Below are 24,300 nucleotides of genomic sequence, written 5' to 3'. Positions count from 1 at the left end.
AAGGGCTGAGGCTGAAGCGCCCCCTTGTGGTTTATTACAATACTAGAATTTTAAGTTCAACAGCAGTTCGATGGTGACCTGCTTGTTTTCTTCAATTTCTTGTTCTTTTCAATGCCTGGTACAACTAAAGGTACATCTGTTTGGACAAATGTAATGATAACAAAAATAGCTCATAAGAGTTGAATTTCAGAGCTGATATCTAACCATTTTCCATGTTTTCTTGATAATAACCAAAATCACTTCAGTTCTTACATCAATAGTTATGGCATTGTACTAACAAAAACAGTGCTTTTAGGCATTCCATGTTTTCTTTTCTGTCTGTTTTAGTCAAATGATACACACAGGAGTTAGTACTTGGTTACATAACCATTGTTTTTGATGCCTTTTGATGGTCTAATAATTTTTTCCACAACTTTATTCAGCGAGATGATGTAAAAAGTATAAGACTAAAGATGCAATCAATCACAAACAAGCAATAAACAAACAAAAGGAATAGTTTGCAATTTGTTTTTTATTCATTGAAAGGAAGCAGAAAGTTCTGATGACTACTCTGGGTGAGGCACTGCCTGTTACTTTACACTTTCAAATACATGACATGTTTCCGTCGGTGTTTTCTTTGAGTTCAGATCATTAGTAGAGGGCTGTCGATGCAGGTGCTTCAGGTTTTACATTGTACAGCATCACTGAAGGTATCGCCAAAGGCACCGAAGGTTACTCAAATCAACTGCACTTTTATATTTCATGGAAGATACAAAGAAGTAAAAGCAGCAATGGGCAAAAATATCCTCTATCAAAAAGATTCTTGGTATAAATGGCACATTTTCATTTCTTAAGAGATATCAAAATAAAATACAAAGAAATATTTATCACTACAATGCATGTGAAGTCGCAAAATAGTGACGAACTTTTTCACATATTAATTTCAATGTGTGCAAAAACCTTTCTTCTGTCTTGTTGAAATGAAACCAGGAGCGTGTATGACTTTATGAACTTATGGTTGTAGAACACTGACAACGCCGTAAGAGACGTCTGGATTTATGGTAGAGAACGTGTGAAATACAGGATTTCTAGTAGCATCTAGTGTTTGACTGGTCTGTTTACAGCAAATACTGATTTGTTTTCTTTCAGTACAAAAACTGTCAAGCACTGCTAGATTTTTAAAATATAAAAATATCTTCAGTGGTGTCTTCTTTTATCACACCTGAAAAACCCAAATTTACAAAACACACACATGTAATTAAATACACAGACTCCTATTGATAACGCATGCATTAGAAACACTGTCCATCTAGGACAGCAGGTATGTTTGGATCGACTGTGACAAAGTTAACCAGGGTTTTCCAGTGCATCTTCAAATACTTTTATGCATAAAAATTATTGAGAATTTAGGAATAATTACAACTTTCAGCTTCATATCTGACTGTATTCATGTTTGATATTGATTTAAAATTGGCCTAAAGTATACAGTATTGAAGTAAAAATGTACAGTACAGTAATTTCTAATGCTGTATTGTTAGAAAAGACTCCACTCATCAATGCAAAAAGAAAAACTGCATTTGACTCAAATGTTATTTTTGATGAGTAAGAATTTAAAAAAAAAAAAAAAAAAAAAAAAAAAAGGAAATAGTTCAATACTAAACATAGTAAAATCAAAAATCCATTCACTTTGATGGAGGCATTTGCTTTATAATGAGTAGAAGATGCCAAATCTAAGTTTGCGGTGAGACTGATATATTAAAACTGAGGTGATACTACAGAAAAGAGTACATTTTTCAAGGGAAATTGTTCTAAAATATTTCCAAAAACTTTGGCAAACACAAATGAAGCCCTCCTTGGAGATTTTTTTTTTAAAATCACATTACAGTCATTTGGTCTAAATTCAAGACATTTGTATGCAAGTTTTAAAGGAAATGGATCCATTAGAATATTAACAATGAAATAAAAACTAAAGGCTGGTAATTGCAAATTGACTTGAAGTAGTTCAGAAACACACAAAGTACAAAAAACAAACTAAATGAAATTGAGCTTTAATGTCACTTTGTGACTGGGATATAAATACTGAATGGTTTGAAACAGTTGATTTCAGTCGATAAATGGTAACACTGCTCTATTAATCTTCCACAGACACTTCAGAGTCGTATTAGGTGTATTTTCTGATGTAGATTACAGTGCATTGAGCTTTAATGGGAAATGTATCATTGTCTAAAAAATCCAGCTACTTGAGAGGAACCGCTGCCCTCAGTATTTACAGCAGAAATACATCTACAGTTTTCTAGATCAAATTTAGATTGGTCTCTCATTTAGTTTAATTCTCTCTAATCTTGATACAAAAATGTAACAGTAATAATGAACTGTTTGCCACGTGTCATGAAAGGTGGCGTGAGCCCTTGACTAAAATGCTACATAAACCCCTTTGTGAGGAATGAAATACTAATAAAATACAGTATGTCCCTTTTCAACCAGTGACTCGCCTAAATTCAAAGTTAGGAATGATAACAAGTGGAATTTCCAGATCCTTATTTGTACATTGTGCTGTGTTTGTGCAGCCACATCTTGTTGTGGATCTGATTTATTTGGGTGCAGAGAAAACAGCTTGTGTGAGGCAGGACTGCAGTCCAGGCAGAGCGGCCCAGCTGTGTGGGCTTCTTTAAAGGGTGAACGCACACATCACATGCACTCGAACTCGTCGATGCGCTGTTTGGTGTTTCCTGACCGGATCTGTCTGAGGGTCTTGTACTTGTCCCGTCCTGCCTTCATGTTTTCTGCGTGGATGATGTCGTTCACTGTTTTCTTGTTCTCGTCCCGGGCATTGGCCAGCTCCGAGCTCAAAGCCTGAAGACACACATTAAATCACAGTATTAGGCCACAGTTGCAGCTGTTTTCACACCAACCACATGTCGTTTATCTCACATTACACCTGGCAGATGATGAGAATAAATAATGATGTTGGTTTCTTTCTTTTTTGCTGCTAAGAAAGAGTTTTTAGAGTCAAAGAAAGAGACAAATTAATAAAAGCTAGAAGCACTGCTGCTGTTTTCGGCATCAGACACAGTTATAAAGGAAAAGAACAGAGTTTGATGCTGAAATCATAGTGAATTATGAATGTAATAAGTTATTATGTGATGTTATTATCTTTGCTAAATCGGACGTTTGTTGATCCATGGTTCAGACTAAACTGTGACAGTTCTGACCTTGTTTGGTTGATTCCAAATAGACCTTTAATGCAACTATTGACAACACAAATCATACATAAACCAGGAGGTGATTAGTGGTTTTACTGTGGCTGTTTTCTGTCTAAAAACTGAGCTAAGTTAAGAGAGCTGTAAAATCAGCTATTTTATTTTGACCACTTCTTACAATAACCAGCTGTGAGTTTTTATTTGAAGAAAACCTGATGATCCCATAATACAGATGTAATGAGCTTTATACTTTACTCAGTGAATGATACAGTCTGTGGATATGTGGTGTTAATTTGTTGGTGGTTTTGTTGGTCTTAAGTGTGTTCTGGTATGTGACTTCCCTCTGTTGTTGAGAGTTTGGAAAATCAGTTCTATATAAATCCCCTTTAACCCCCAAAAATGAACTACGCACAAGATTTGATAATACTGTACTGTTATTATTTTACATTTACCAGTTGTCATAATATATAGGTCAGTACTGATTTACAGCATCTGTGACGTCTGTTTCTGTTTTCTTAATTTTCCTTTTTGTCTTTCTGTCTTATCAGTGTGGATAAAGTCAGGGACACCGCTGTGGGATGACATCTTTTGCCTGGAATCACATTTTTAGTCTAACTCATGAACAGAGACTCTAAGATATCAGTGCATTTATGGATGATTTTACATAGAAGTTATACAGCAGTAGATTTTGTTTTTGTGAACAAAAACCACTAACCACTACTTAAAACTTTGGAGGTGTAGGTGAATATTAACACATTTGTAATATTATGTTTGTTGATACTGTATTGATATATGAATTTTTAACAAACACTTTATGTGAAAGATTTGTGGAAGACAATTTACAACCCAGCCACTAGATAGCAGTGTTATTTAGAATTTATCTGCCACACCTGTTTTATGCATATGTTGATGTTCTTTATACTTAGTTTCCCAAGCGTTTAATTTTTCTTATTGAATTTAATATAATTCCTTTTTACATGTGCATCTCAGTGCTCTAGTTGGACTACTTTAAATTCATTATATTTCATATTACTTACATTTTCCTTTCATTTAAAATATTAACTCAGGTATGTTGTGCTTTCATTTGTTTTACTTTTATGTCATAGATTTATTGTTTTTTTATTCATGGGTGTTATGATCTTTTAATGGTCTTTTATCTTTTATTTGCTCTTACATGTTTTTATTTATTTCATGTTTTGTCCTACAGATATTCTCAGTAATTACCATTTTATAATTTTAAATCCTTGAATGAAAATTATTCTTTTTTATGATGTTTCTATTTCTTTTGCAATTCTTGATTCACTTTAATGGTTGGTTATTCGTACATCACACTTGATGCAGCACATGGTTCTCCCATCTGGTTCCATCTTAAATCTGCTGTATAAATGAAGTGTTTACTTGATTATAATATGACAATACATTGGCTCTAATAAGTTTATCCTGAGATGTATAGTATTTCCAGTTTCGAATCACCAATACACAAGTCATTAAAATAATTCTTTCTTTTTAATTAAAAAGAAAACTATTAAAACATAGTGCTAAACCTCCTAATCCCTGAATCCAATATTTCCTGGATTATGGATTTAATGGGAATGAACAAAGACTTACGAGCAGATGTTTCTGTAAACGTTCATTCTTCTCAGCTTCAGTCATGCGCTCCTCTTCACTGCGGTCTTTGTACGTGGCGGCGGATGTAAACTCGGCGCTGGCCTCAGCGCTGCTCTCATCGTTTTCATCGTGCTCGTTCTCTGCGTTGAGCGGCTCCTGAACATGAGCGACCAGGACTTTGTTTTTGAGCTCTTCTTTGGTCTTCTCCAGGTCTTCCTGCACCATTGTAGCCTGACAGGAAACATTGACAATAAGATGATTGTGTGTCCTGAGAACGACAGGTTCCGTCCATATGTACATAATAAACAGATGCAGGTATTAAGTTATTTGTTTGAATGATTACTTAAATTACATCAAATCATAAACATAGGGTTAAACCTCATTCATCAGAGCCAAAGGAGTGGATTATGTTACCTGTTTTACTACTTTCACTGGCTCCTTATTGTACTGTTAATGACACTGACATATAATCCACTATACAACCTTTGTGGGTGTGATTTTCACCGTGAGATGTTGGGAATAAGATCCAATTACGACTAACATTGGAATGTCATCTGAAATCCAGCAAATTGCGCAACATGGAAACCACCACTTAGTGCAGTAGTGTTTTATAAGCCAGTGTATCATAATAGGGTAAAACACTAAAACAGGATTTCCTCTTCACAAAGACAGCTGCCGCCACAAACTGCATGAGTCACAATGCCCAAAAAATGAAGGGGCTGGACTGGCACACATGGGTTTTTACCAAAAAAGACATGAGGCGAGCTTTGTGCTTTAACTCCCCCCTCAAATACACTCAACACAGCAGGAATGTCTGTATTTATTGGGCCACAAAGGAGGGCCTCTGCAGTAAAACTGAAACTGAAGCTAAATTATTTTTCCCAGTATTTCTATGAAATCTAATGTAGTAGTATTAAAAGGTAATAAGTCACCTTCATCTGCCACTCAGTAGCCTCCTCTTCTTTCTTCTTCTTGGCGTCTTCCAGGAGGGAAATCTTTGAAGCGAGGTCTGCCAACTCTGTGGCCTGAATGGACAAACACATGATTTAATAGTCTTGTTAAATCCTCAGTGGATGAAGAAACTAACTAAATGTGTTGCATCTACTGAAATAATGTGTGGGGAGCATGTTGCCAAACTTGAATAAAGTCAACAAAACTGGCACAAATTAAGTTTTAGTGTAAGTCCAATTAATTAAATTGTAACATGTTGGTAAAACCCTGGCACTTATGAACAAATGCATTACATCACATTAACATAAATATCTAGGTGCAAGTTTTTGTGTGTAATTCTTTAAGGTCAGCCATGTGTGTTGAGTGAATAAACTGACCAGGTGTTCTTGGTTCTTCATCTGGTTCTCTGACTGTTGCAGCAGGGTCGTCCTGGCTTCCTCTGCGACTCTCAGATCTGTCTCCAGACGTTCAGCCTCCTCTTGAGCTCGTTTCCTCTCCTGTTCCAGCTCCAGAGCCTTCTGCGTTTGCTCCTCCAACTCTGTGCATACAAGCATTCACACAGAATTATGTCATGAACAGCATTAAGAGAGAAAAAAATCATTGTCACTGTATGTATGAGTATCCACAGGTCACCCACCTTGTTGGGCTTTTTTCGTCTGTTCCTCAATTTGCTTTAATCGCTCCATGAGTTCCTCCTTTTCCTTTTCAATCTTCTCCTTCTCCTTCTCTGCCATCTCTCTTTTCCTCTTTTCATTCTCCAGCAGAGCTCTAGTGGAAATAGAGACAAAAAGAGATGAAATAGCTTTATTGTCTGTTCCAGGTAAAATCAGAAATTTGTGTTTTGTCACAGCTGTTTGACAGAATTTAAAAACCAAATCCAGGTATTAAAAACACCCCAACAGAAACAAAAACACACTTTAACAGATAAAAACTCGTAAAAGAGATAAAATAACTAAAAACACAGTGCAGTCTATTTTGTATTGTTACAAGCAGCTATTTCAGAGGGTAGGAAGGATGAAGCTTAACAATAACAAGATGGTCTTTAAAAAAATAAAGCACGATGATCCTATATAATGTTCTGGCATATATATTAGGCTATGTCATATAAATAAACAGATGCTACTCTTACCTCTCCATCTTCTTGTGATTCTTCTCCTCTCGAGCCTGTGCCTTCATCTGCTGCACTTCAATGGTGTCGGGTTTGCGGCGGCGCATGTACAGCTCATGGTTGCCCATGCATAGTGCCAGGATACGTTTGTTAATGCGAAGTCTGGGAGCGTAGAACACAAAGTCCTAAAATAACAAAATAGGAGAATGTATCAGAAGTCATACAATGACCAGTTAAACATGGGATTTCTGAACCGTTAACAAGATCCCTTTGAAAAAATGGATTCACGTACAGGTGCTTTCTTGTCAATTGGTTTAATGACAAACTTCTTGTCATTGAAGGAAATGTTTCTTATTTCACTCCAAGGAAATCCAATTTTGGGTGTCATTCTGCAGAGAAATTGCAAAATCAGAAGCACATGATCAGTTGCCTTAAACCTAACAGAAATAAGCAAACCCCAATCACAGAAACTCCACATATTCATAGTGATAACAGTAATTCTGACATTGCGGAATCACTTACTTGTCATTCTGTTCATAGATGTTGAGTCCCAAAGCATCCACTCCCAGCCAGAGCTCTGTCCCTTTCTTATTCTTGATGTTGAAGTAGTTGACTCCATACATCTCAAGATCTTGAGCAATCTTCAGGTACTCCATCATGGATTCCTCTCTGTGGACAATAACATATTAACATGGGAAATGAAAGGACAGAATGGACGGTTTGGGTGATTCTGGTCACTGCACAGAGCTAATCAGATAATAATGAGTAGCATGTGTCATGTACGGATGGTATTTTTCAGTGGTTACCTGAGCATGCCCTTGTGTTCCTCGTGCCACACTTGAATCCTCTCCTCCCACTGATCCTTGTTGAGTTTGTGCTGGTCCAGGACTCTGAAAACATAAGAAACGTATAAACAGAATGGCTTCAGTATCACCCCACCTCTCACCTTAATGCATGTTTTACAAAACATTAAAAGTGTTGAACTGTTTTCTGAAAACTGTGTCTGCACTATGAGATTCTTAGCCTTACAAGGTAAGTTTAGAGGGTAAATGCTTAATTATTGTTGATATAAATCCAGTTGTATATGTTTTTGCTATTAGATACTGTGTATTAATCGGCCTTTAGTGCTAATATGTGTGTCAAATCAAGTCACAGAGGTGAAGTCACTGCAAAAGGTGTGAGATCCAAAAACACCTAGGTAGCTTTTCACATTTCTTGGTTTTAGGTCAAATACAGAATGCTTGCATAAAAGTAATGCACAACAGTCAGTTTTTCAGAAATACACACTATGTAACAGTAAAGGAAGTACAGTAGTACACTAGAACTGCAGATATGTCAAATTCATACATGTATATTTTTAATAGTATATTACAATGTTTAATAAAATATTGAAGCCTTTCAATTTTAGATTTGTCCAAAAAAGAAAAAACAAACAAAAAACGGTTATATTGTTAAACAGATAAAGATAAATCTAGATTAATTATATGGGCATTTATACTATAATCGCTACAAGGTAAAAATGATCTCAACAAAAATGTTCTGATTTTATACTATTCAAGCATTCTAAGTTTCAAGACAAGAGCATTTAATAGTTTGTGAGCTGAAAATGTACTGTTTTTCTCACAATAATATGGATATTTTCTAAATTACCTTCTTTTTTTTTTTTTTTTTTTTTTTTTAGCATATCAATCCACGAACCACAAAATGGTACAAGTGTGCGACAAACCAACAAACATCCTGTGCTCATTAAAATGAGGACACTACAGATAATAAGAAGCAGAGGTTTTAGTCTGTCATGAACATGAGGAGCAATCACAAGGTAAGTCATAAACTCAGGTTATTACATGTTGGTTTGGGCAGTCAAACTGCATTCTTTATATTGTGTAGATTTTCACCCCAACACAGATACAGTACCTCCTGCAAGTAAACCACTGACTTGTGCACCTGTATGACCTATATTTGAAGGTTCAGGTCATTACACAAAGCAACAATAGTCATATGCAAATCCTTTTCTGATCTTTTCATTTTCCCTGTCCACATACACATGGAAGTTTTAACAATATTCCCTCCTAATCTCCCATTTTGTGACTTAAAATGCTGTGTATGTGAGATAAGATAAGATAAGATAAGATAAGATAAGATAAGATAAGATAAGATAAGATAAGATAAGATAAGATCCCACTATGGGGAAATTTCACGATTAACAGTTAAGCATTTTTAAAATTTAAATAGTATTTACATATTTACATTGTGGTTGCATATTTAGACTGATTTGATTGATTTGATGTTGAAATTTTACAATTTTACACCACAGATAATAATACAACACATTGTTCAAATTAGACCAGTGGTTTCCAACCTTTTTGCCTTAAAGAAGTGATATTTTGCTTTTTTTAAAAGGAATTATGCATTTCAACACCTTTCCCTGTGGTCTACATAAACTGTAAATGCTATTCTTGGGTCTGAATTCTTCATTAATTCCACTCCACAGGTCCATCTTCAACTCTATTTCTGAGTAATGACAACAGAAAGCTTTTTTTTGAGAGCAGGCCCTTTAAATGTATATGAGCTATTTCACGCCCCGCCCCCTCCAGGTTGTTGGCTGTGCTGCTCTGTCCCATTCAACCAACAACTGAACATTTTAGGTAATCGGCTCAAAGTTTAGACATATTTTCAGTATGGACTACAACCACTGCTGCTGACAAACAAATATGTCGTACTCGGAGAAATGTTCATCTGAAGTCTTGACCTTACATGTGTAAATGTCGTGATGTAACTAGTCAGAGATGTAACAAATTAAGTGGGACTTAAAACAGGTTGTAGAAATCCACTTGATTATTGCCAAAATGAATATAAAGATAGCTTTGCAGCACCTGAAGGGTTCAAATTCAAACTTTTTGAGCTATTAGGGTCCAAATACACAAATAAATGTGCCAAAGACAAATAAAAGTGGGTTTAGCAAAATATGACCCCTTTAAGATGTTCTTTGGTGAAGAGAATGACATAGTTTGACAATAGTGGACACTACATTTGTGGGTAAATTTAAACCATTTAGCCGTTCTAGAGCTACACTTTAGTGACTCCTAATGTGATACTTAATACAGAAAAAAACAAAACAAAACACAGAACTTAAAAAAAAGTATGTTCAGATGTGTCTTGGTCTATGTATGCATCTGAATGCCAGGTTTAATAACACTTCCTTTTTCTAATGATCATTCTTATGACTGTAGTTTCGGAGGCGTGATTACCTCTGAGGGAGCAGATGTTCACTGGACAGGTAGCCTGGTGTGTGGACTTCCTTATTGTAGTCAGCATACTTGGCCTGCACTGCATAGGAGGCCAGGAGGACCGCTGTCTCTGGAGGACAGTAGATGTCGTCATTTAAGATTCCCTCCTTCACCTGCAGGAAGAACAGGCGCTGCGTGGCCTCCTGGATTAACTCCTCGGACACATCCTCAGGGAAGAACTTGGCACGGAACTTAAACAGCAGCGGGCTTTCCTTCCTCACATCCTGGGCTGTCACCTAAAATATATGTGTCACGAGTGAAGGGTAGAGGTTAGACTCCTTTACATAGCTTCAGTCAGAGGAGGGTGTCATTTATCAAAGACCTCACCTTCTTGTTGAGCTTGAGCCATGTGGAAAAACCCTTTGTATCCTGGTACTGGAGTCCAAAGTACCAAACCTCCCTCAGTCCAATGGTCTTGACAACCTTACAATGACATGAAAACATGGTAAATATGCCTCTCATTACACATATAACATATTATACTTTTAGTCCAGTGTAAGACTAAAAGTATCTAGAGCTGATGATGAAATAAACAGAAGACATGTAAACAGTTGAGCATACTTGGTCAAAGAGCTGCTTTCCTGTTGTATTGGGCTGAATGGCGAACTCCAGTTCAGCATCCATTGTGGTGACTCTCACACTAATCTGAGGAATAGAACAGAGAAAGGGAAATATTTAATTATCAACATCTTAGAGGTGTGTATTGTCTGTCTTCATGTATCTAAGAATCACCAACACAGTCCCTGCTCACATAGTTATTACAATTAATGGAAAATAAGACTAAAAACATAACCAGAAATGAAAAAATAATGAAGAAAATCTAGAGTTTTTCTAATTGTTATGATGTTGCTGAATAATAGTTTTGCACAATATGGTTTTTAAATCATATTCCACATCATTTTCATCCTATCTTTTTCAACTCCTATAAATCAAGACTATCGTGGTTATAAAAATTGCAAACCTGTAACAAACAAAGAATAAACAAGTGGTGCCAGGCACAACAAACCCTGCTCCTCGCATGTATTGTAGCTTATTTTGGCATTGATCCAGCTGATGTCATCATATCTGTGTGTGGTGATGTCAGCATATCAGTTGCCTCTATATATGTGCCAAGTTTGAAGTAAATTGAAACAAAATTGATATTTTTATAGACATGTGAAACTTTGACCTACTTTTCCCAAAATGAAATCTCATCTATTCTGGGTCACTGGCAATCTATAAACCAAATTTGGTATGAATTCAACCAACAGTTTTACTGCTACAGACATGTGAAATTTTGCCCATTATAAGTAAATGGGGAAAAAAAGATTTTAAAAATACATAAAAAAATTTAACTTGGACCTACTTTTTCCAAAATGTAATGACATCTATTCTGGGTCGCTGGCAATCTATTGACGAAATTTGGTATGAATTCAACCAATAGTTTTCCAGCTAGAGTGTTAACAAACAAACCCAAAAACAATACCCCTTGCCTCCCCATCGGGGGTGGGGTAATAAAAGTAAGACAATAATTGATGCATAGGGTATATTATTTTAATGGGTTGTCTTATGTTCATAAAACAGCTACAACATAAAAATACAACAAAAGAAAGAACCTGAGACAGAAGCTTGATTGGATTTTAGGTGCAGTTCTTTGGGTTTCAGTAAAGTCAGCAGCTGTACAACCAGAAAACCATGCCCACCATCATCACAGCTCAGTAACCTATTTCTGAGCAGCTTCACTGTGCATATTGGGATGCTCTGGAAAACAAGGTAATTCAACAATCTAAGATCCCATCTGCAAACAATCATCCATTTACATGCAGGATTCATTGATTGTGCCTGTAGTCCCCCACTGTGTACAGTAAACGTACCAATCTGACTTTGGCTCAGCCGCACACAACTTATCTACAGGAAGTAACCACATCCTCTGGTGGCTGAGCCTTACGAGGCACTGCTGCTAAACACTGAGCTCTCCGGAGAGCCGACTACATCCTGTCATGTATCAAACAACCTGTCAGCTTTCTACTGAGCTATCTGAGCCAGCAGACACGGCTCAGACATTAGCAGACTGTGTGAAGTCATCTTGTTTTCTCTATAGGTAGTGCACGTCTTCAAAGCTGCTTATTGAGCCACTGAGATAAACTTGTGACTGGAAAAATAACTGACATAACATCAACTTCCATGAGGTCACCAATATATAAGTAACATGTGTACCGACAAGGCTTTTCTCATTTTCTCTGTCCACGAAGAGATGACGAAAACAGCAGCATGCTTGTCTATTGGGAAATAACTGTGCAGGCTGAGGCCCACGCCTGACCTGAACAACAATGGTATGCATTATTTCCCAGTTGCGGGGCTGATTAGAGTTGCGTTCTTTCCCATTCATGTCAGCAGGACCCCATTTACTGCTCAGGACACTTGCCCCTCTGTCACTTCCTGTCATCACCAGCAGTTAGTGTTGAAGTGAAGCCTACAACCCAGACCGGCGCTGAACTCTCACACAGATGCACACACTGGTCTAGACAAAACAGCTCTGAACTCTGATGCACAGCTTTTTTATTTGCAACTTCAGTCCAGGACCGTTTGTCGACTTTAAACGGTTTCATTTCCTCCGTCAAAGTGGATAATGTTGCATGAAAAAGGAACTATGCTCATAAATTTTGTGCCTGGTTAGGGTGTGTCTCTCATGGCCAGAATTCAAAAACACACTATTATTAGCAACACACTCAAAAACACCCTTCTCAGGCCCACGTGTCATGTTTCCATGGCTTATTATTCACCGTTTTTACTCACAGCTACTCTATACCGTCAATTAATTCCTCAAGAAACTATAAATTTAAAGGTACATAAATGTATTAGTAAATTTAAATTCATGAAGTACTGAGTATATATTATTTTTGCTAACAGAAAACAATATTAGCTGTATTAATGATTTCCTTTAGGGCTTCATGATTCGGTGAAAAACTCAGATTGAGATCACTGTGTGCAGTATTGTGATAATGATTTTTATCTACTTAGTTATCAAGGACAATGAACTGTTCTGTCACAGCTGCCCATTACTGTCAAACGAATACTACACATATTAAGGAACTAGTTAAATGTATTAAAGAATTTACTTATTACTCATGCAAAAAGGCAATACAAACATACACAAGCATGAAAAAATACAAGAACTTACATGACAAAAAAACTTTAAATTTGCTTGTTTTACACAATATCCCTCTATATGTTCAATGTCATTAAATCCAAAATATCACGTTACTTAAGGCCATGTTATTATTATTATTTTTTTTTTCCAGTTTCTGTGATAAAATCATCCTAAAGCCTCCTAAATCAGTCGAAAGAAAAGGTTTGTCAAAAATTAGACTTCCTTCTACCTTGATATTTTCAACTCTGCTTTAAGACCCCCTTTTTATTTCCACATTTTTATTGTGGTCATGATTGCATTCTGGTTTTTATGTTTTTACATTATACTTCATTGTATTTTAATTGCTCCTGTGAATTATTACAGCTAGAGGATGAGTTTAGAGTCTGTAATCTTAATTTATTGTCTTTTATTTGTCTTTTCTTTGTGTTAATGATGTCTCTCTTTAAATTAATTTTATGAATAAATTGAATGAAATCGAGTATCAGAAGAAATATGATGAAGAAGGTAACCCAAAGATGAACCCTGGGAAAACCACAGGTAACTGGATCAGGAGGAAGTGAAACTACCAACACCTCACCCACAAAACAGAAACATTTTATAGGTTATGGAAACAACCTCAAAGGGACTGAATGACTATAACCTGTAAGAGCAGATATTAAGAGGGTTTATCACTATCTGTATTTTTATTTTCATATAGAATAAATTAATTTAAAATCAACAACTTTGGTTCTGATGCAGATGCTTTTCTCCGCCTGTAATCAGCAGTTTCAACTATTTAAACAGTCTTTAAATAATGTACTAAAATAAATATTGTTTGCATATTACTGACATGTATTTTACCTTTTTTGCGTTGGAGTTACTCTAAAATTCAACTGCTTGATTTTAATTATTCTAAAAATATATCAGTTATCATTGTCCTTGATTACTAATAGTCATACTGGTCCTGAAGAACCTCTGAGTTCTACTAATTGATAAAGTGACGAAAGGTAATATATGGATGAGTCCTCAACTGCCTCAACCCCCACATTCCAACACTGGTCTTATCTCAATGTCCTGGTCATAATCACAATCCTGCAACCAACCTAGCAATCCAGACCCAGACAACAAAAGCAGATAAGTGCTTTTAAGGATAAGAAAGAACACAACTGTTCCTAAGGGACAAACTGCAGCCTGATTATAAAGTGAGGTGGATAACAGCTCTCCAGAATGACACCTCCTCTAGTAAAAAAAAAAAAAAGTCTTCAGCTGTTTATATGATATATGTGATATATTTAAAGTACATTAAGGGCAACAAACTGCTCAAATAGCAACTGCAAGCTGACAATAAGTCATTATTTGTAAGCCACATCGTCTCAGAGGGACAAGGTTATCGGGTCCTTAACAATGGCTCGGATCGACCCTGGTAACCACAGCAACCACTACTGACATCTCCCCCTGACTCACAGCCAATGAGAACAGCTTATCACAGACCAACAATAAGAGCTCATTAAGAAACTGTAGCAATTATGAGCCATTTAGAGCAGATACAGTAAATCAAAGGTTCAGTGAGTGAATTTCACTGACATCAAGTGGTGAAGGTGCACATTGCAACCAACTGAAAAGCCCCCTTTCCCTGGCCTATGGCAGCCGCAAACAACAAGTGAGTCCTCATTTTGGGATTTTTAGTTCACATAGTAGATGGTAATGCATTTCAAAGCTTTCAATGCCTTACAATAGGAATTTGGAAATGCTGTAGATACAAATAGCTCATTTTACAGTGAAATAAACATTCATCCATCTTCTATCACTTATCCAGGTCCGGGTCAAAGAAAATGTGCAGACCTTCCTCTACCAGACCACCTCATCAAGCTTCCATGGGGGGACACAAAGGTGATACCAGGTCCTCTGAGGAATATATTTCCTCCATATCCTTCAGGTCTGCCCCTGAGGTCTGCTTCAGAGGTGTCCAGGAAGCATCGTAACCAGAATCATCTCAACTGGCTCCTCTTGATGTGGAGGAGCAGTGGCTCTACTCTGAGCTCCTCCCACATGACCAAACACCTCAACCTGTCTCTAAGGCTATGTTGAGACTGCACTCAAATGTGGCCCAAATCCTATTTTTTTTTTGCCCATATGTGATCTGTATCTGATCTGTTAAAGACAGTTTGAATACCACAAATCTGATTTTTTCAAATCCAACCCAGGCCACTTTCATATGTGGTCCTAAATCCGATACGTATCTGATATTTTGCAATGCGCCTTCAATCTGAACTGCCATGTGGCATTTATCCGACCTTTACACCATTGAAATGCAACAAACATCACAATTCTGCGTCCCAGGAGGAGGAGCAGCAGGAAAAACACATGTACTTTTGTAAACACAGTGTGTGCCTGCGTGGTCACGTACTACATTAAGACCTCTTTTGCACATACGGGTCACTTCAGGGTTGCATTCAGTCCATACTCAAAACTGATAGAAGTCGCATTTAATGTGTAATATGAACAACACAAAAAAATCTGATTCCACCAAAAAATCCAAATTGTGCATTAAGACCTGTTGTCTGAAATTAGCCTAAGTGATCTTGTTCTGCCAGGCACCGCCCAGAGCTAATGAAGGTGGGAAATAATAGCAGATAATAGCAGACTAATAACCTTAATATAATAAAACACTACTAACAGAATTATTAATTTTACATTATATTTTCCGCATTTATACCCTCATAAATACCTGTAAATCTTACACCCATGATATTCAAAGTATGGATCTAAAGCCTGCACTACAGCATGCATTTAACAGTAAAACACCGTAGAAGTGTGGAAAAAGTGAAAAAATGTGACTGTGGTGACGCTTTCTGTTTGCAACACAACACAACAGCCATTTTGTTATCCACTGACACCACACTTCAAGGAATAGCCTATCATGTGAAAAGACTTGTGAGCAATACAACAGGGATGTTTATATCATCCAAAGAAAAAACTACAAATATAAATTTGACTTGAGAGCTGAGTCTGAGCCAAACTGTAACCTTTGTGTTGTGTATTAAAAATGAACAATGAACATGTATTTACAGCAGTCAGGCATGTTGGGCTCTACACTTAAAGTACTGTGTGTTGTGTGTGTTTCTCTCACCAGCTAAAGCTACATTGTGCACTAGCGACAACCATGTCCGTCCTTTGCTGAAAAGCTCACATATGAGGTGAATGTAATTTTAGTCAAAGGTAAATCATCATTTTTAGCAGGGGTTGACGTATGTGCTTCTTTTGTGTCTGCATAAATGAAATCTTCTCAACGTCCTCTTGTCCTTCCGGATCAGCCGCCAGTCGTGTGCTAAACGTCATTTAACAGATTTGTTTACTGCGACTTCCTGGAGTTTTGTCTATACCATGAGATCACCAGGGCAACATCAGACATCTGCCTACTACTTCTCTATTGTTTGCTTGAGATTAAAGAACTATCCAGAATGTACCACCCAAGATAAACCGCACCATGTCTGTGTTTTAACCCAGATGAAACAAAAGGGATATAATGCGCTTTAAATGAACACATCTGCTTCAGTTATTCATTCTAAAGCATCCTCAACATTTTGGCTTTGTTTTGCATTGTACTTTCTAAAATATCCCAGTTTCTCCAAACCATATGGAAATTGAGTGACAGGAAGTAGGATGTAAGAGAGGATGAGGTTTCATTCTTCGCAGGGGACAGTAGACACACGAGGCCAAAGGGTCTCTTTCCCACAACCACTGTAATGAAATCACTGTCTTATTTATTAAAATTCCAATCCCGTGGGCATCCAGAAATACTCACACTATTACAATGACTTACTGGGACACTGAACAAAACTTCTCTTTAATGCTATTATCAACACCTGTGTTTTCCATGTTGTAAACAAGTTAAACTCTCTACTGCAGGGAAAAAGAAACCCTATTTGTTTGCTGACTGTGCGAGCCACTACAGTACATCGCCAGTGACCCAGTAAAGACTCTTTCATCCCCATGGGCTGTGTGTGCCAGGTTGGTTTTTGGGTTCAACAAAGCATACACAACACAAAACAGTATGTACTTATGATTCTACCCTATGTTAACTTTCTTTAACCCCATATTTACAGTAAACTATGGTAGGGTATCTATAAAATGCCAAAACTTCATTACATACATTATTCTCACAGCAGGACTAGAACCAAATTCACATTCTAGTGGGTCAGAAGGACATTTGTTCCTGCAGCTCATTCATACTTGTTAAGTATCAATCAGATCAATCTGGTCATCGGCAGGTGTATGACCCGAGACACATTTCCCCTGAAAAAACCAACATGATGCATGATGACAAGTAATCCTAATTCATTCATTGCTCCTGACAATTCAGCTTAATATATTTGATTGCTTATAAAGGCAAGCACGAGATTTTACATGTTAGTTTACTATAAAAAGCAAAGAAAATTACAGCAACAGCATCAGTCAAGTCCACAGGGAGAAATTACCAGAGACAAAACCACTAAATGGATACAAATACATGGAAAACAATAAAGAATTTACTTACGGGAGTATTATTTTCTCATAAGTTCCCACTAGAAAACATAAAACTCAAAGCCCTGAAGTTGTGGTTGTAGTTTGTCCACCACCTCCTGCTTACAAACTGTTAATCTGCTCTGCTATGTGCACTACAGACTCATTTAATCCCCTACTTGCATTCCTCTGGGTCTTTCCATTTACCATTTCACATTTCTGCATTGCCACTTTTGTTAAAAGTTTGTTTCCTCTGACTAGAAAACTACTGCTGTCATTCTGCCTTTGTTCCTGCATGATGGAATAGTATGGTAAGTTCTGTTTTTCATTTAATTTTATAATGCAACGTTCAATAGCAAGAGAGAGAATGTCCTGTACCCTTACTGAAAAATGACTCATAATACACACGTAAAAGGAAGATCAGCGTAAAGCCCATTCAACATTACAAATCAGTGAACTGAGAGACTAGTTATTTTCTTAATACAATGTGTAGGGGTTTTTTGCATTAAATAAGTAAAGACTGAAGCTATTGTGGCCTGTTTCTAATGATTTTTTTTTAAAGAGAATAGACATACTTCCTAAATAAAGCAAATCTGAAATGTATCTAAATATCAAAATGTAAAGCCCAAAATGTAAAATTTAACAAAATATAAAAGCTACATTTATATGTAAAACTGAAAAAGCTCCATTAAAATGAGAAATGAGGCTTTAAAGGCTAGTTGTAATGCAGTGTAAAGCAGAGCATGGTATCTGAAGACCACGCCGGGGAAGCAGGGAGGAGAACAGCTAAAGCATGATGTGAAAGTCCATATAAGGCTGCAGACGAGGAAATTACCAGAAAGGAACTGATGTAAGTGCAGAAACCTTGAGTCACAACATGACTTCCTTGGGAAACTGAGGCAAAGCCAAGACAAGTCTAGCAAAGACAGAGTTTTCCAATAATTATTACTCTTGTGAAATATGAACGCGTGGTTTTGGACTTAAATAAAGTGCAGAATAAATAAGCTCTGTTTACAAACTAGGACACCTAAACAGCTGCTGGGAAAAGAAGCATTTATAACCACACATCTAAAACTCCCTGACCCACCTTACTGTGGATTTGACTCTGAATTGGGAGAACTACTTTCACTGGGTGAGCACTAGTGAGAGTTGTGCATTTGCTGAGTCAGTGTATCAAGCTTCCTTCTTTTATAAGCCTCGTCTACTGTCATCTTCAAATTACACGGCAAACAAGAGGAAGCAGATCACTCAGTTCATCATTTCATAATATCACCATCCATAAAGAGCCATGAGTTTGGAAGGAACTTTGTTTCCAGACTAGAGATAGAACATTTCATAAAACATCAGTATTGGTAGAAGTTGATGTGGGTAGTTGCTGGTACTGTAGCTAACAAAAGGCTTCAAATGTAGAATTAAATACTGACAGGAAAAAAAGAGCTCAAAATGTCTTTTTTATGGTTAGTTACTGTTCATCACCTTGATTTTGATATTCTGTGATTGAGATTTATTTCTTTACTGTTTTATTCATTTATGTAGTCATTATTTTGACTTAACGTAAAAGTTAACTTACATTCAATTCAATAGTTATCCAGTTTGTAATAAAGTCACAAATAGATAATTTATGTTAGTGCTGAAATTTAATTTCAATGAAGACACTTTAGTTCTGTTCAATACAGTATGAGCTTTTTCTCCAATAACTCTAGTTATAGAATACATTAATTTTATATTTACGATAGTTATAATGATATAGATATTAGCTTTAAAAAAGTTCACTACTGGTTAGCCTCTAGTCCATACAGGATCAAATCTAACATACACATACTGTATCTGCATGAACTAACATGTCATTGGCAGCAAATCACATGTACCTCATTGTCTAACACACCTTACAGCCTTTTCCTGCCATCATTCACTGCTCATGTTTATTTTAAGAAACTCATTCTGTTTCCTCTTGACCACCTATTTTGCCCACTACCATTTCCTCTTTTCTAAATTTGTTGCTTTATTACAAACAGGCCTGTACCTCATAGCTGTGATTTCCACTGTAACGTCCCAGTGGCTGCAAGCTGAGCCCGATAACCACCGCCTTTCTGTGGCCAGAATATAAATGAGCCATATAAAGGTGAAGAACATACTGTAACAGGCTGATGGAGTCTAGTTAAATGCACTGCATACCTTACATGCCAGGATGCAATAAAGTGTTTCATTTGACAGCTGGAAAATTAACAAGGAAGTATGAACAAGAACAATACAGCAGGAAGAGAACAGTGTTAATGTTTCTGATTGCATTTTGAGATGGATAAAAATACAAATGAATATGATACAGAGGCAGTCAACCCATTTTGGGTGTTTTGTGTTCAGCAGACATGTCTAAATACTAAACCACAAATCTCTCAGTGAATCACAGCACATGGTGACATTTAAACAGCACCTGAACACAGCAGGTTAAGAGCGACTGTAAAGTTCCTGCGATGACCCCACATGGCTATCACAGACCAGCAGATGTAGAGCAAGGCCCACATACAGCCCAATCTGATATCAAGCAGGCCAGGCCAGTAAAATAATAGCATCATAATAGCAACATTTTCTCAAGAAAACAGTGCTATTTTAACAATATTATGCCTCATCTTCTCATTTATTATTGTGCATTATAGATCGTGGTGGATCTACAATGACACAAAACATTGAGTAACAGGCATAATATTGTTAAAATTCCACTTAATTTCATGTTGTTCATGGTTGTTTAGATTATTCACATTTTTTGTAAAAGAATAGTTTGTAAATGTTATTTTCCTCATGTGATTTTACTTGTTTGCACTAAAAGAGAAGAATTTGGAGTTGTCATGATTTATAGGTTATTATGATTATGAGTATTTTACTGGTCTGATCCACTCCTGACTGTTAATATCTTCAGTGTAATCTCTGCACTTCAAAAATTCCTCCGATGGGTTTGATTAGACCCTTTTGGTGGGCATGGTTTTGGCCCGCAGGCTGTGTTTGACACCCCTGCTGTATAAGATAACCACAGATTTCAGTTTATCTTCTTCCCACAGAGTAACTTTTACACACACATTTACCAGGGGCAATCAGACGTAAGGCACATCACTTTCACTTGTGTTGAAGAAATGCTGTGCTTTTACAAATCACTATGAATAGAGCGTGAAGAAAGAGTCCAGTCATTGTGTGGTCCTCCTGCTCTTCTTTGTTCATAGCTCTGGAGCTGCAACCAGGACCAGGACCAGGTCTCTTAAGGAGTCTTCTTTATATAATACTGCTAAATTGTGGCCTTTTTCCTCTTCGGTGCAACATTACATAATAGGGGTGAGTACTTCCCCCTACTGTGCCACCTCCCAGTCTTCACTTTGCCTCCATTTGTTCCAGTTTGGGGCAGTCAGAGGGAGCACAGCTGGTTTATGTGACAGTTGAAATCCCTCCTTGTTAGACCTGACTGAAAAAGGAGGCCTTACGAGGACGAGCCCGGCTGCTACTGCGGGCCACACAGAGCCTTAAGCTCACAACCCACCGCAAAACAAAAAAAAAAAAAAGGGGGATTTCAGAATCCACACCTTCAGGAGTCAAAGTGACACTGACATACTATTGTGTTAAAATAAATAATTAGAGCTAGTTTGGCTTTTGTGATTTAAGGCGCTAATTTTAATGAACGTACGGGCGGGAGCGCGCACGTACACTCACATAACGGAAAGTGAGAGTTTAAAGGATGTGACTAAAACATGATTAAAACATCAAAATGTGCATATTTAGGACGCTCTACATGGTTTCAGATGTCACAAAATGGCAGACTAGAACTGTAGGAAATCAAAATGGGAATATTAAAGCAGCAATGTAAAAAAGAATACACCCAGATACAATGCTCAACATGATAATATAAACATTTAAGTCGTTTTCTAGCTTACCGTTTTCGGCATCTTTGCTTTCTTTTACGTCCGGTTCAGGGTTTTCTTTTAAAAGAAGTTAGTAAAACAGACCACCAGTTAACGATACCAGCAGAAAACTTTTTCCCATCAGAACAACGGCGCCAATAAAAACACCGTCAGGTTTTCGATGAAGCGGACACACTTTGATCCAGTACACCAGGCTGGGTTCACTGCTCGGCCGTGTGGGACTATTTTTTCTTTGTTCGTCTTAGAGTGAAATGGACAGAAGCTTGATTTCCTGCTAACGGTACCCCTGACTGCAAAACCACACCCAGACCGATGACAGGACAGGAGCCAGACTGAAAATGAGGGTTCAGGCCAACAGACTCCGCCTGCAGCAGCCGCATCATCACCATCATGGCTGCACTCTGTCCCTCCGCCACGAACTTCTGCAGCAAATCACTAACATGTGGAAAACAACAGCATTTACCCGGAACAGAAAGACTCAGGCTGGAATATCACATGCAACAGGGTGAATAGAAGCATACTAAACGCCACAGCATTAAATATTAATGTGAACAAAGCACTGGGAGGATGCAACAAGTCAAATCTCTGCACCAGATCTGAATAACATGAATGATTTAGTGCAGGGGTGTCAAACTCATTTTCTTCCGGTGGGCCACATTCTGCCCAATTTAATCTGAAGTGGGCCAGACCAGTTAAATAATAACATGATAGCCAATAAATAATGACAACTCTAAATTGTTTTAGTGCAAAAAATAACATTCAATAATGCCAGTATTTACATTTACAAACTATCCAAACAAAAAGGATGTGAATAACCTGAAAAAAAAAAAGGAATTTGTTAAGAAAAGTAAGTACAATTTTATCAATAATCGACCTCGACTTATCATTTATACATGTGCATTACAGATCAGATCTACAACGGCACAAAACATTTAGTAATAGGCAGAAATTTGTTAAAATTCCACTGAATTTTCTTTAGACATTTCAGGTTGTTCATATTTGTTCAGGTTATTCACATTTTATTGTTAAGGGATAGTTTGTTAATGTAAACATTTTCATAATTTAATGTTTTTTGCACTGAATCAAAGAGAAAAAATTGTTGTTGTCATTATTTATATGTTGTTATGATATTATTTTTGAGTTTGATGCCCTAACTTGCACTTTGCAAATTCATCTTGTGGGCCACATTGGAACCTTTGGCTCCCGGGCCGCATATTTGACACCTGTGATTTAGTGTCTTTAAATATAATGATTTTAACTATAGCATAAAGCAGTGGTTCCAAAACAGTAAACACTTGTGTCTCCTTTGCACCCAAATGTGCAAAAAAATGTTCTTGAATTGGCGTAAAGGCTGCTGTTTTACTGACTCTTTTGCCATCAAAACAGTCTGATTGTCTCTTTTTGGGTATTATCTTGAGATCCAACAATACATTTGTCCACTGTAAAGGACAGGAGTTTTACAGCTTTACTTAAACAAAGCAAAAAATATATACACTACAAACAAAAAGTTAAGGATATTTTTAATTTTTGGGCTATTTTTTTCAGTTGGGATTCTTGCACAGCGCTTTTTACTTTTTTGTGTGTGAATTGAATTGAAACACATTTTTTTAATGACCAGACATAGTTTTATTTACAAATGGCAAAAATGACAAAAAAAAAAAAAAAAAAAAGCCAAAAAAAGGCCAAAACAAAAAAGAAAAGAAAGACAGAAAGAAATATGCTTAACTTCCTGTTTGTAGTATATACACTGTCCACTGCAAAGGACATTCCATTAAAAATGTATCTGGACAAAATGTTGTGTTATGTTGTTTCCAATTAAGACAGTTATTTTTTAAACAGTTTAGAATTACAAGTTTGCAATTATGAAAAAATGGTATAATATTTAATATAGTTTTCATGTTGTTCCATCCATTTGCATCGTTTTCATTTTGTTTCATCTTTATTATCGTATTTTTCTTGTTATCCCATCTGTTACCTGTGAATTTCACATTGGTCAGTGGTAATGAATACTTTCCAATTTTGATTGCACATGGATTCACAAAAAAGATGAAGAACTTATCAACTAGATCTGAATGATATGAGTTATTTAGTGTCTTCAAATACAGTGATTTTAGCTGAATCATAAATCAGTGGTTCCAAAACAGTCCTCTCTGCACCCAACTTTACAAAAATGAATCCTGAATTGCCATTTCTCCTATCAATACTCTGCATCTGACCATTATTTATGGCTATTATTAAATTATTTTCATGTTGTTCCATCTTTGCATTGTTTTCATTTTGTTTCATCTTCATTGTCATATTTGTCTTGTTAGTCACATCTATTACTTATGCACTTCTGGGGTTTAGCCTGACTGTAGATCAAGTCAAACAACAAATACATCCACATGAAAATTATGATTATCAAGTGCTTCTGTGTGTTGGGTGGACACTGCTGATTTACAGAAGTACAAACAAATTAATGCATGGGAAAATTATTCTCACTTAAAGTATCACTTCTGTAAATGTGGGTTATAATCAGTTGAATGAAAGTTAGTGTCGGTCATACTGAGGAGGTCTAGTGGTCAGCACTTTTTCATATGAGTTTTAACCTTAAAAGACCTCAAATAAACTGCTGTATCTACTGTTCTGAAATGTTTATAACTTTTGAACCACC

At 36.7% G+C, this 24,300-nt stretch overlaps 1 protein-coding gene and 1 long non-coding RNA gene across 3 annotated transcripts; one reads left to right on the top strand and one right to left on the bottom strand.

Moving 5' to 3' along the window:
* Positions 1–493: 493 nt before the first annotated feature.
* Positions 494–21,937, bottom strand: LOC115433122 (moesin-like). Of its 2 annotated transcripts, none has more exons than XM_030154368.1 (13): positions 21,660–21,937; positions 10,695–10,778; positions 10,461–10,556; positions 10,095–10,369; positions 7,653–7,736; positions 7,369–7,515; positions 7,139–7,235; positions 6,868–7,031; positions 6,376–6,506; positions 6,116–6,276; positions 5,720–5,812; positions 4,788–5,018; positions 494–2,832 (listed from the first exon to the last, which is right to left on the bottom strand). In XM_030154368.1, the coding sequence occupies exons 1-13, from the start codon at positions 21,669–21,671 to the stop codon at positions 2,668–2,670; spliced, it is 1,740 nt and encodes a 579-aa protein (XP_030010228.1). In that variant the 5' UTR covers positions 21,672–21,937; the 3' UTR covers positions 494–2,667. The 2 variants fall into 2 exon arrangements, with proteins under 2 accessions (XP_030010228.1, XP_030010229.1); XM_030154369.1 differs by lacking the exon at positions 21,660–21,937 and adding an exon at positions 17,780–17,802.
* On the top strand, positions 17,941–21,990 carry LOC115433123 (uncharacterized). The gene is made up of 3 exons (XR_003937308.1): positions 17,941–18,056; positions 20,958–21,066; positions 21,893–21,990. It is a non-coding gene; the product is annotated as an uncharacterized LOC115433123 (long non-coding RNA).
* The last annotated feature ends 2,310 nt before the right edge of the window (positions 21,991–24,300 follow it).

The sequence above is a fragment of the Sphaeramia orbicularis genome, chromosome 14, assembly GCF_902148855.1.
Source record: "Sphaeramia orbicularis chromosome 14, fSphaOr1.1, whole genome shotgun sequence".
NCBI lineage: Eukaryota > Metazoa > Chordata > Actinopteri > Kurtiformes > Apogonidae > Sphaeramia > Sphaeramia orbicularis.
This window is presented reverse-complemented; position numbering and strand designations above follow the sequence as displayed.

Excerpts from the sequence above, each read along its gene's own strand:
- LOC115433122 (XM_030154368.1), bottom strand. Across the intron at positions 10,370-10,460 it reads GGCTCAAGCTCAACAAGAAG|GTGACAGCCCAGGATGTGAG; the intron begins GTGAGGTCTTTG and ends CATATATTTTAG. Across the intron at positions 7,737-10,094 it reads GAACATCTGCTCCCTCAGAG|AGTCCTGGACCAGCACAAAC; the intron begins GTAATCACGCCT and ends TTATGTTTTCAG.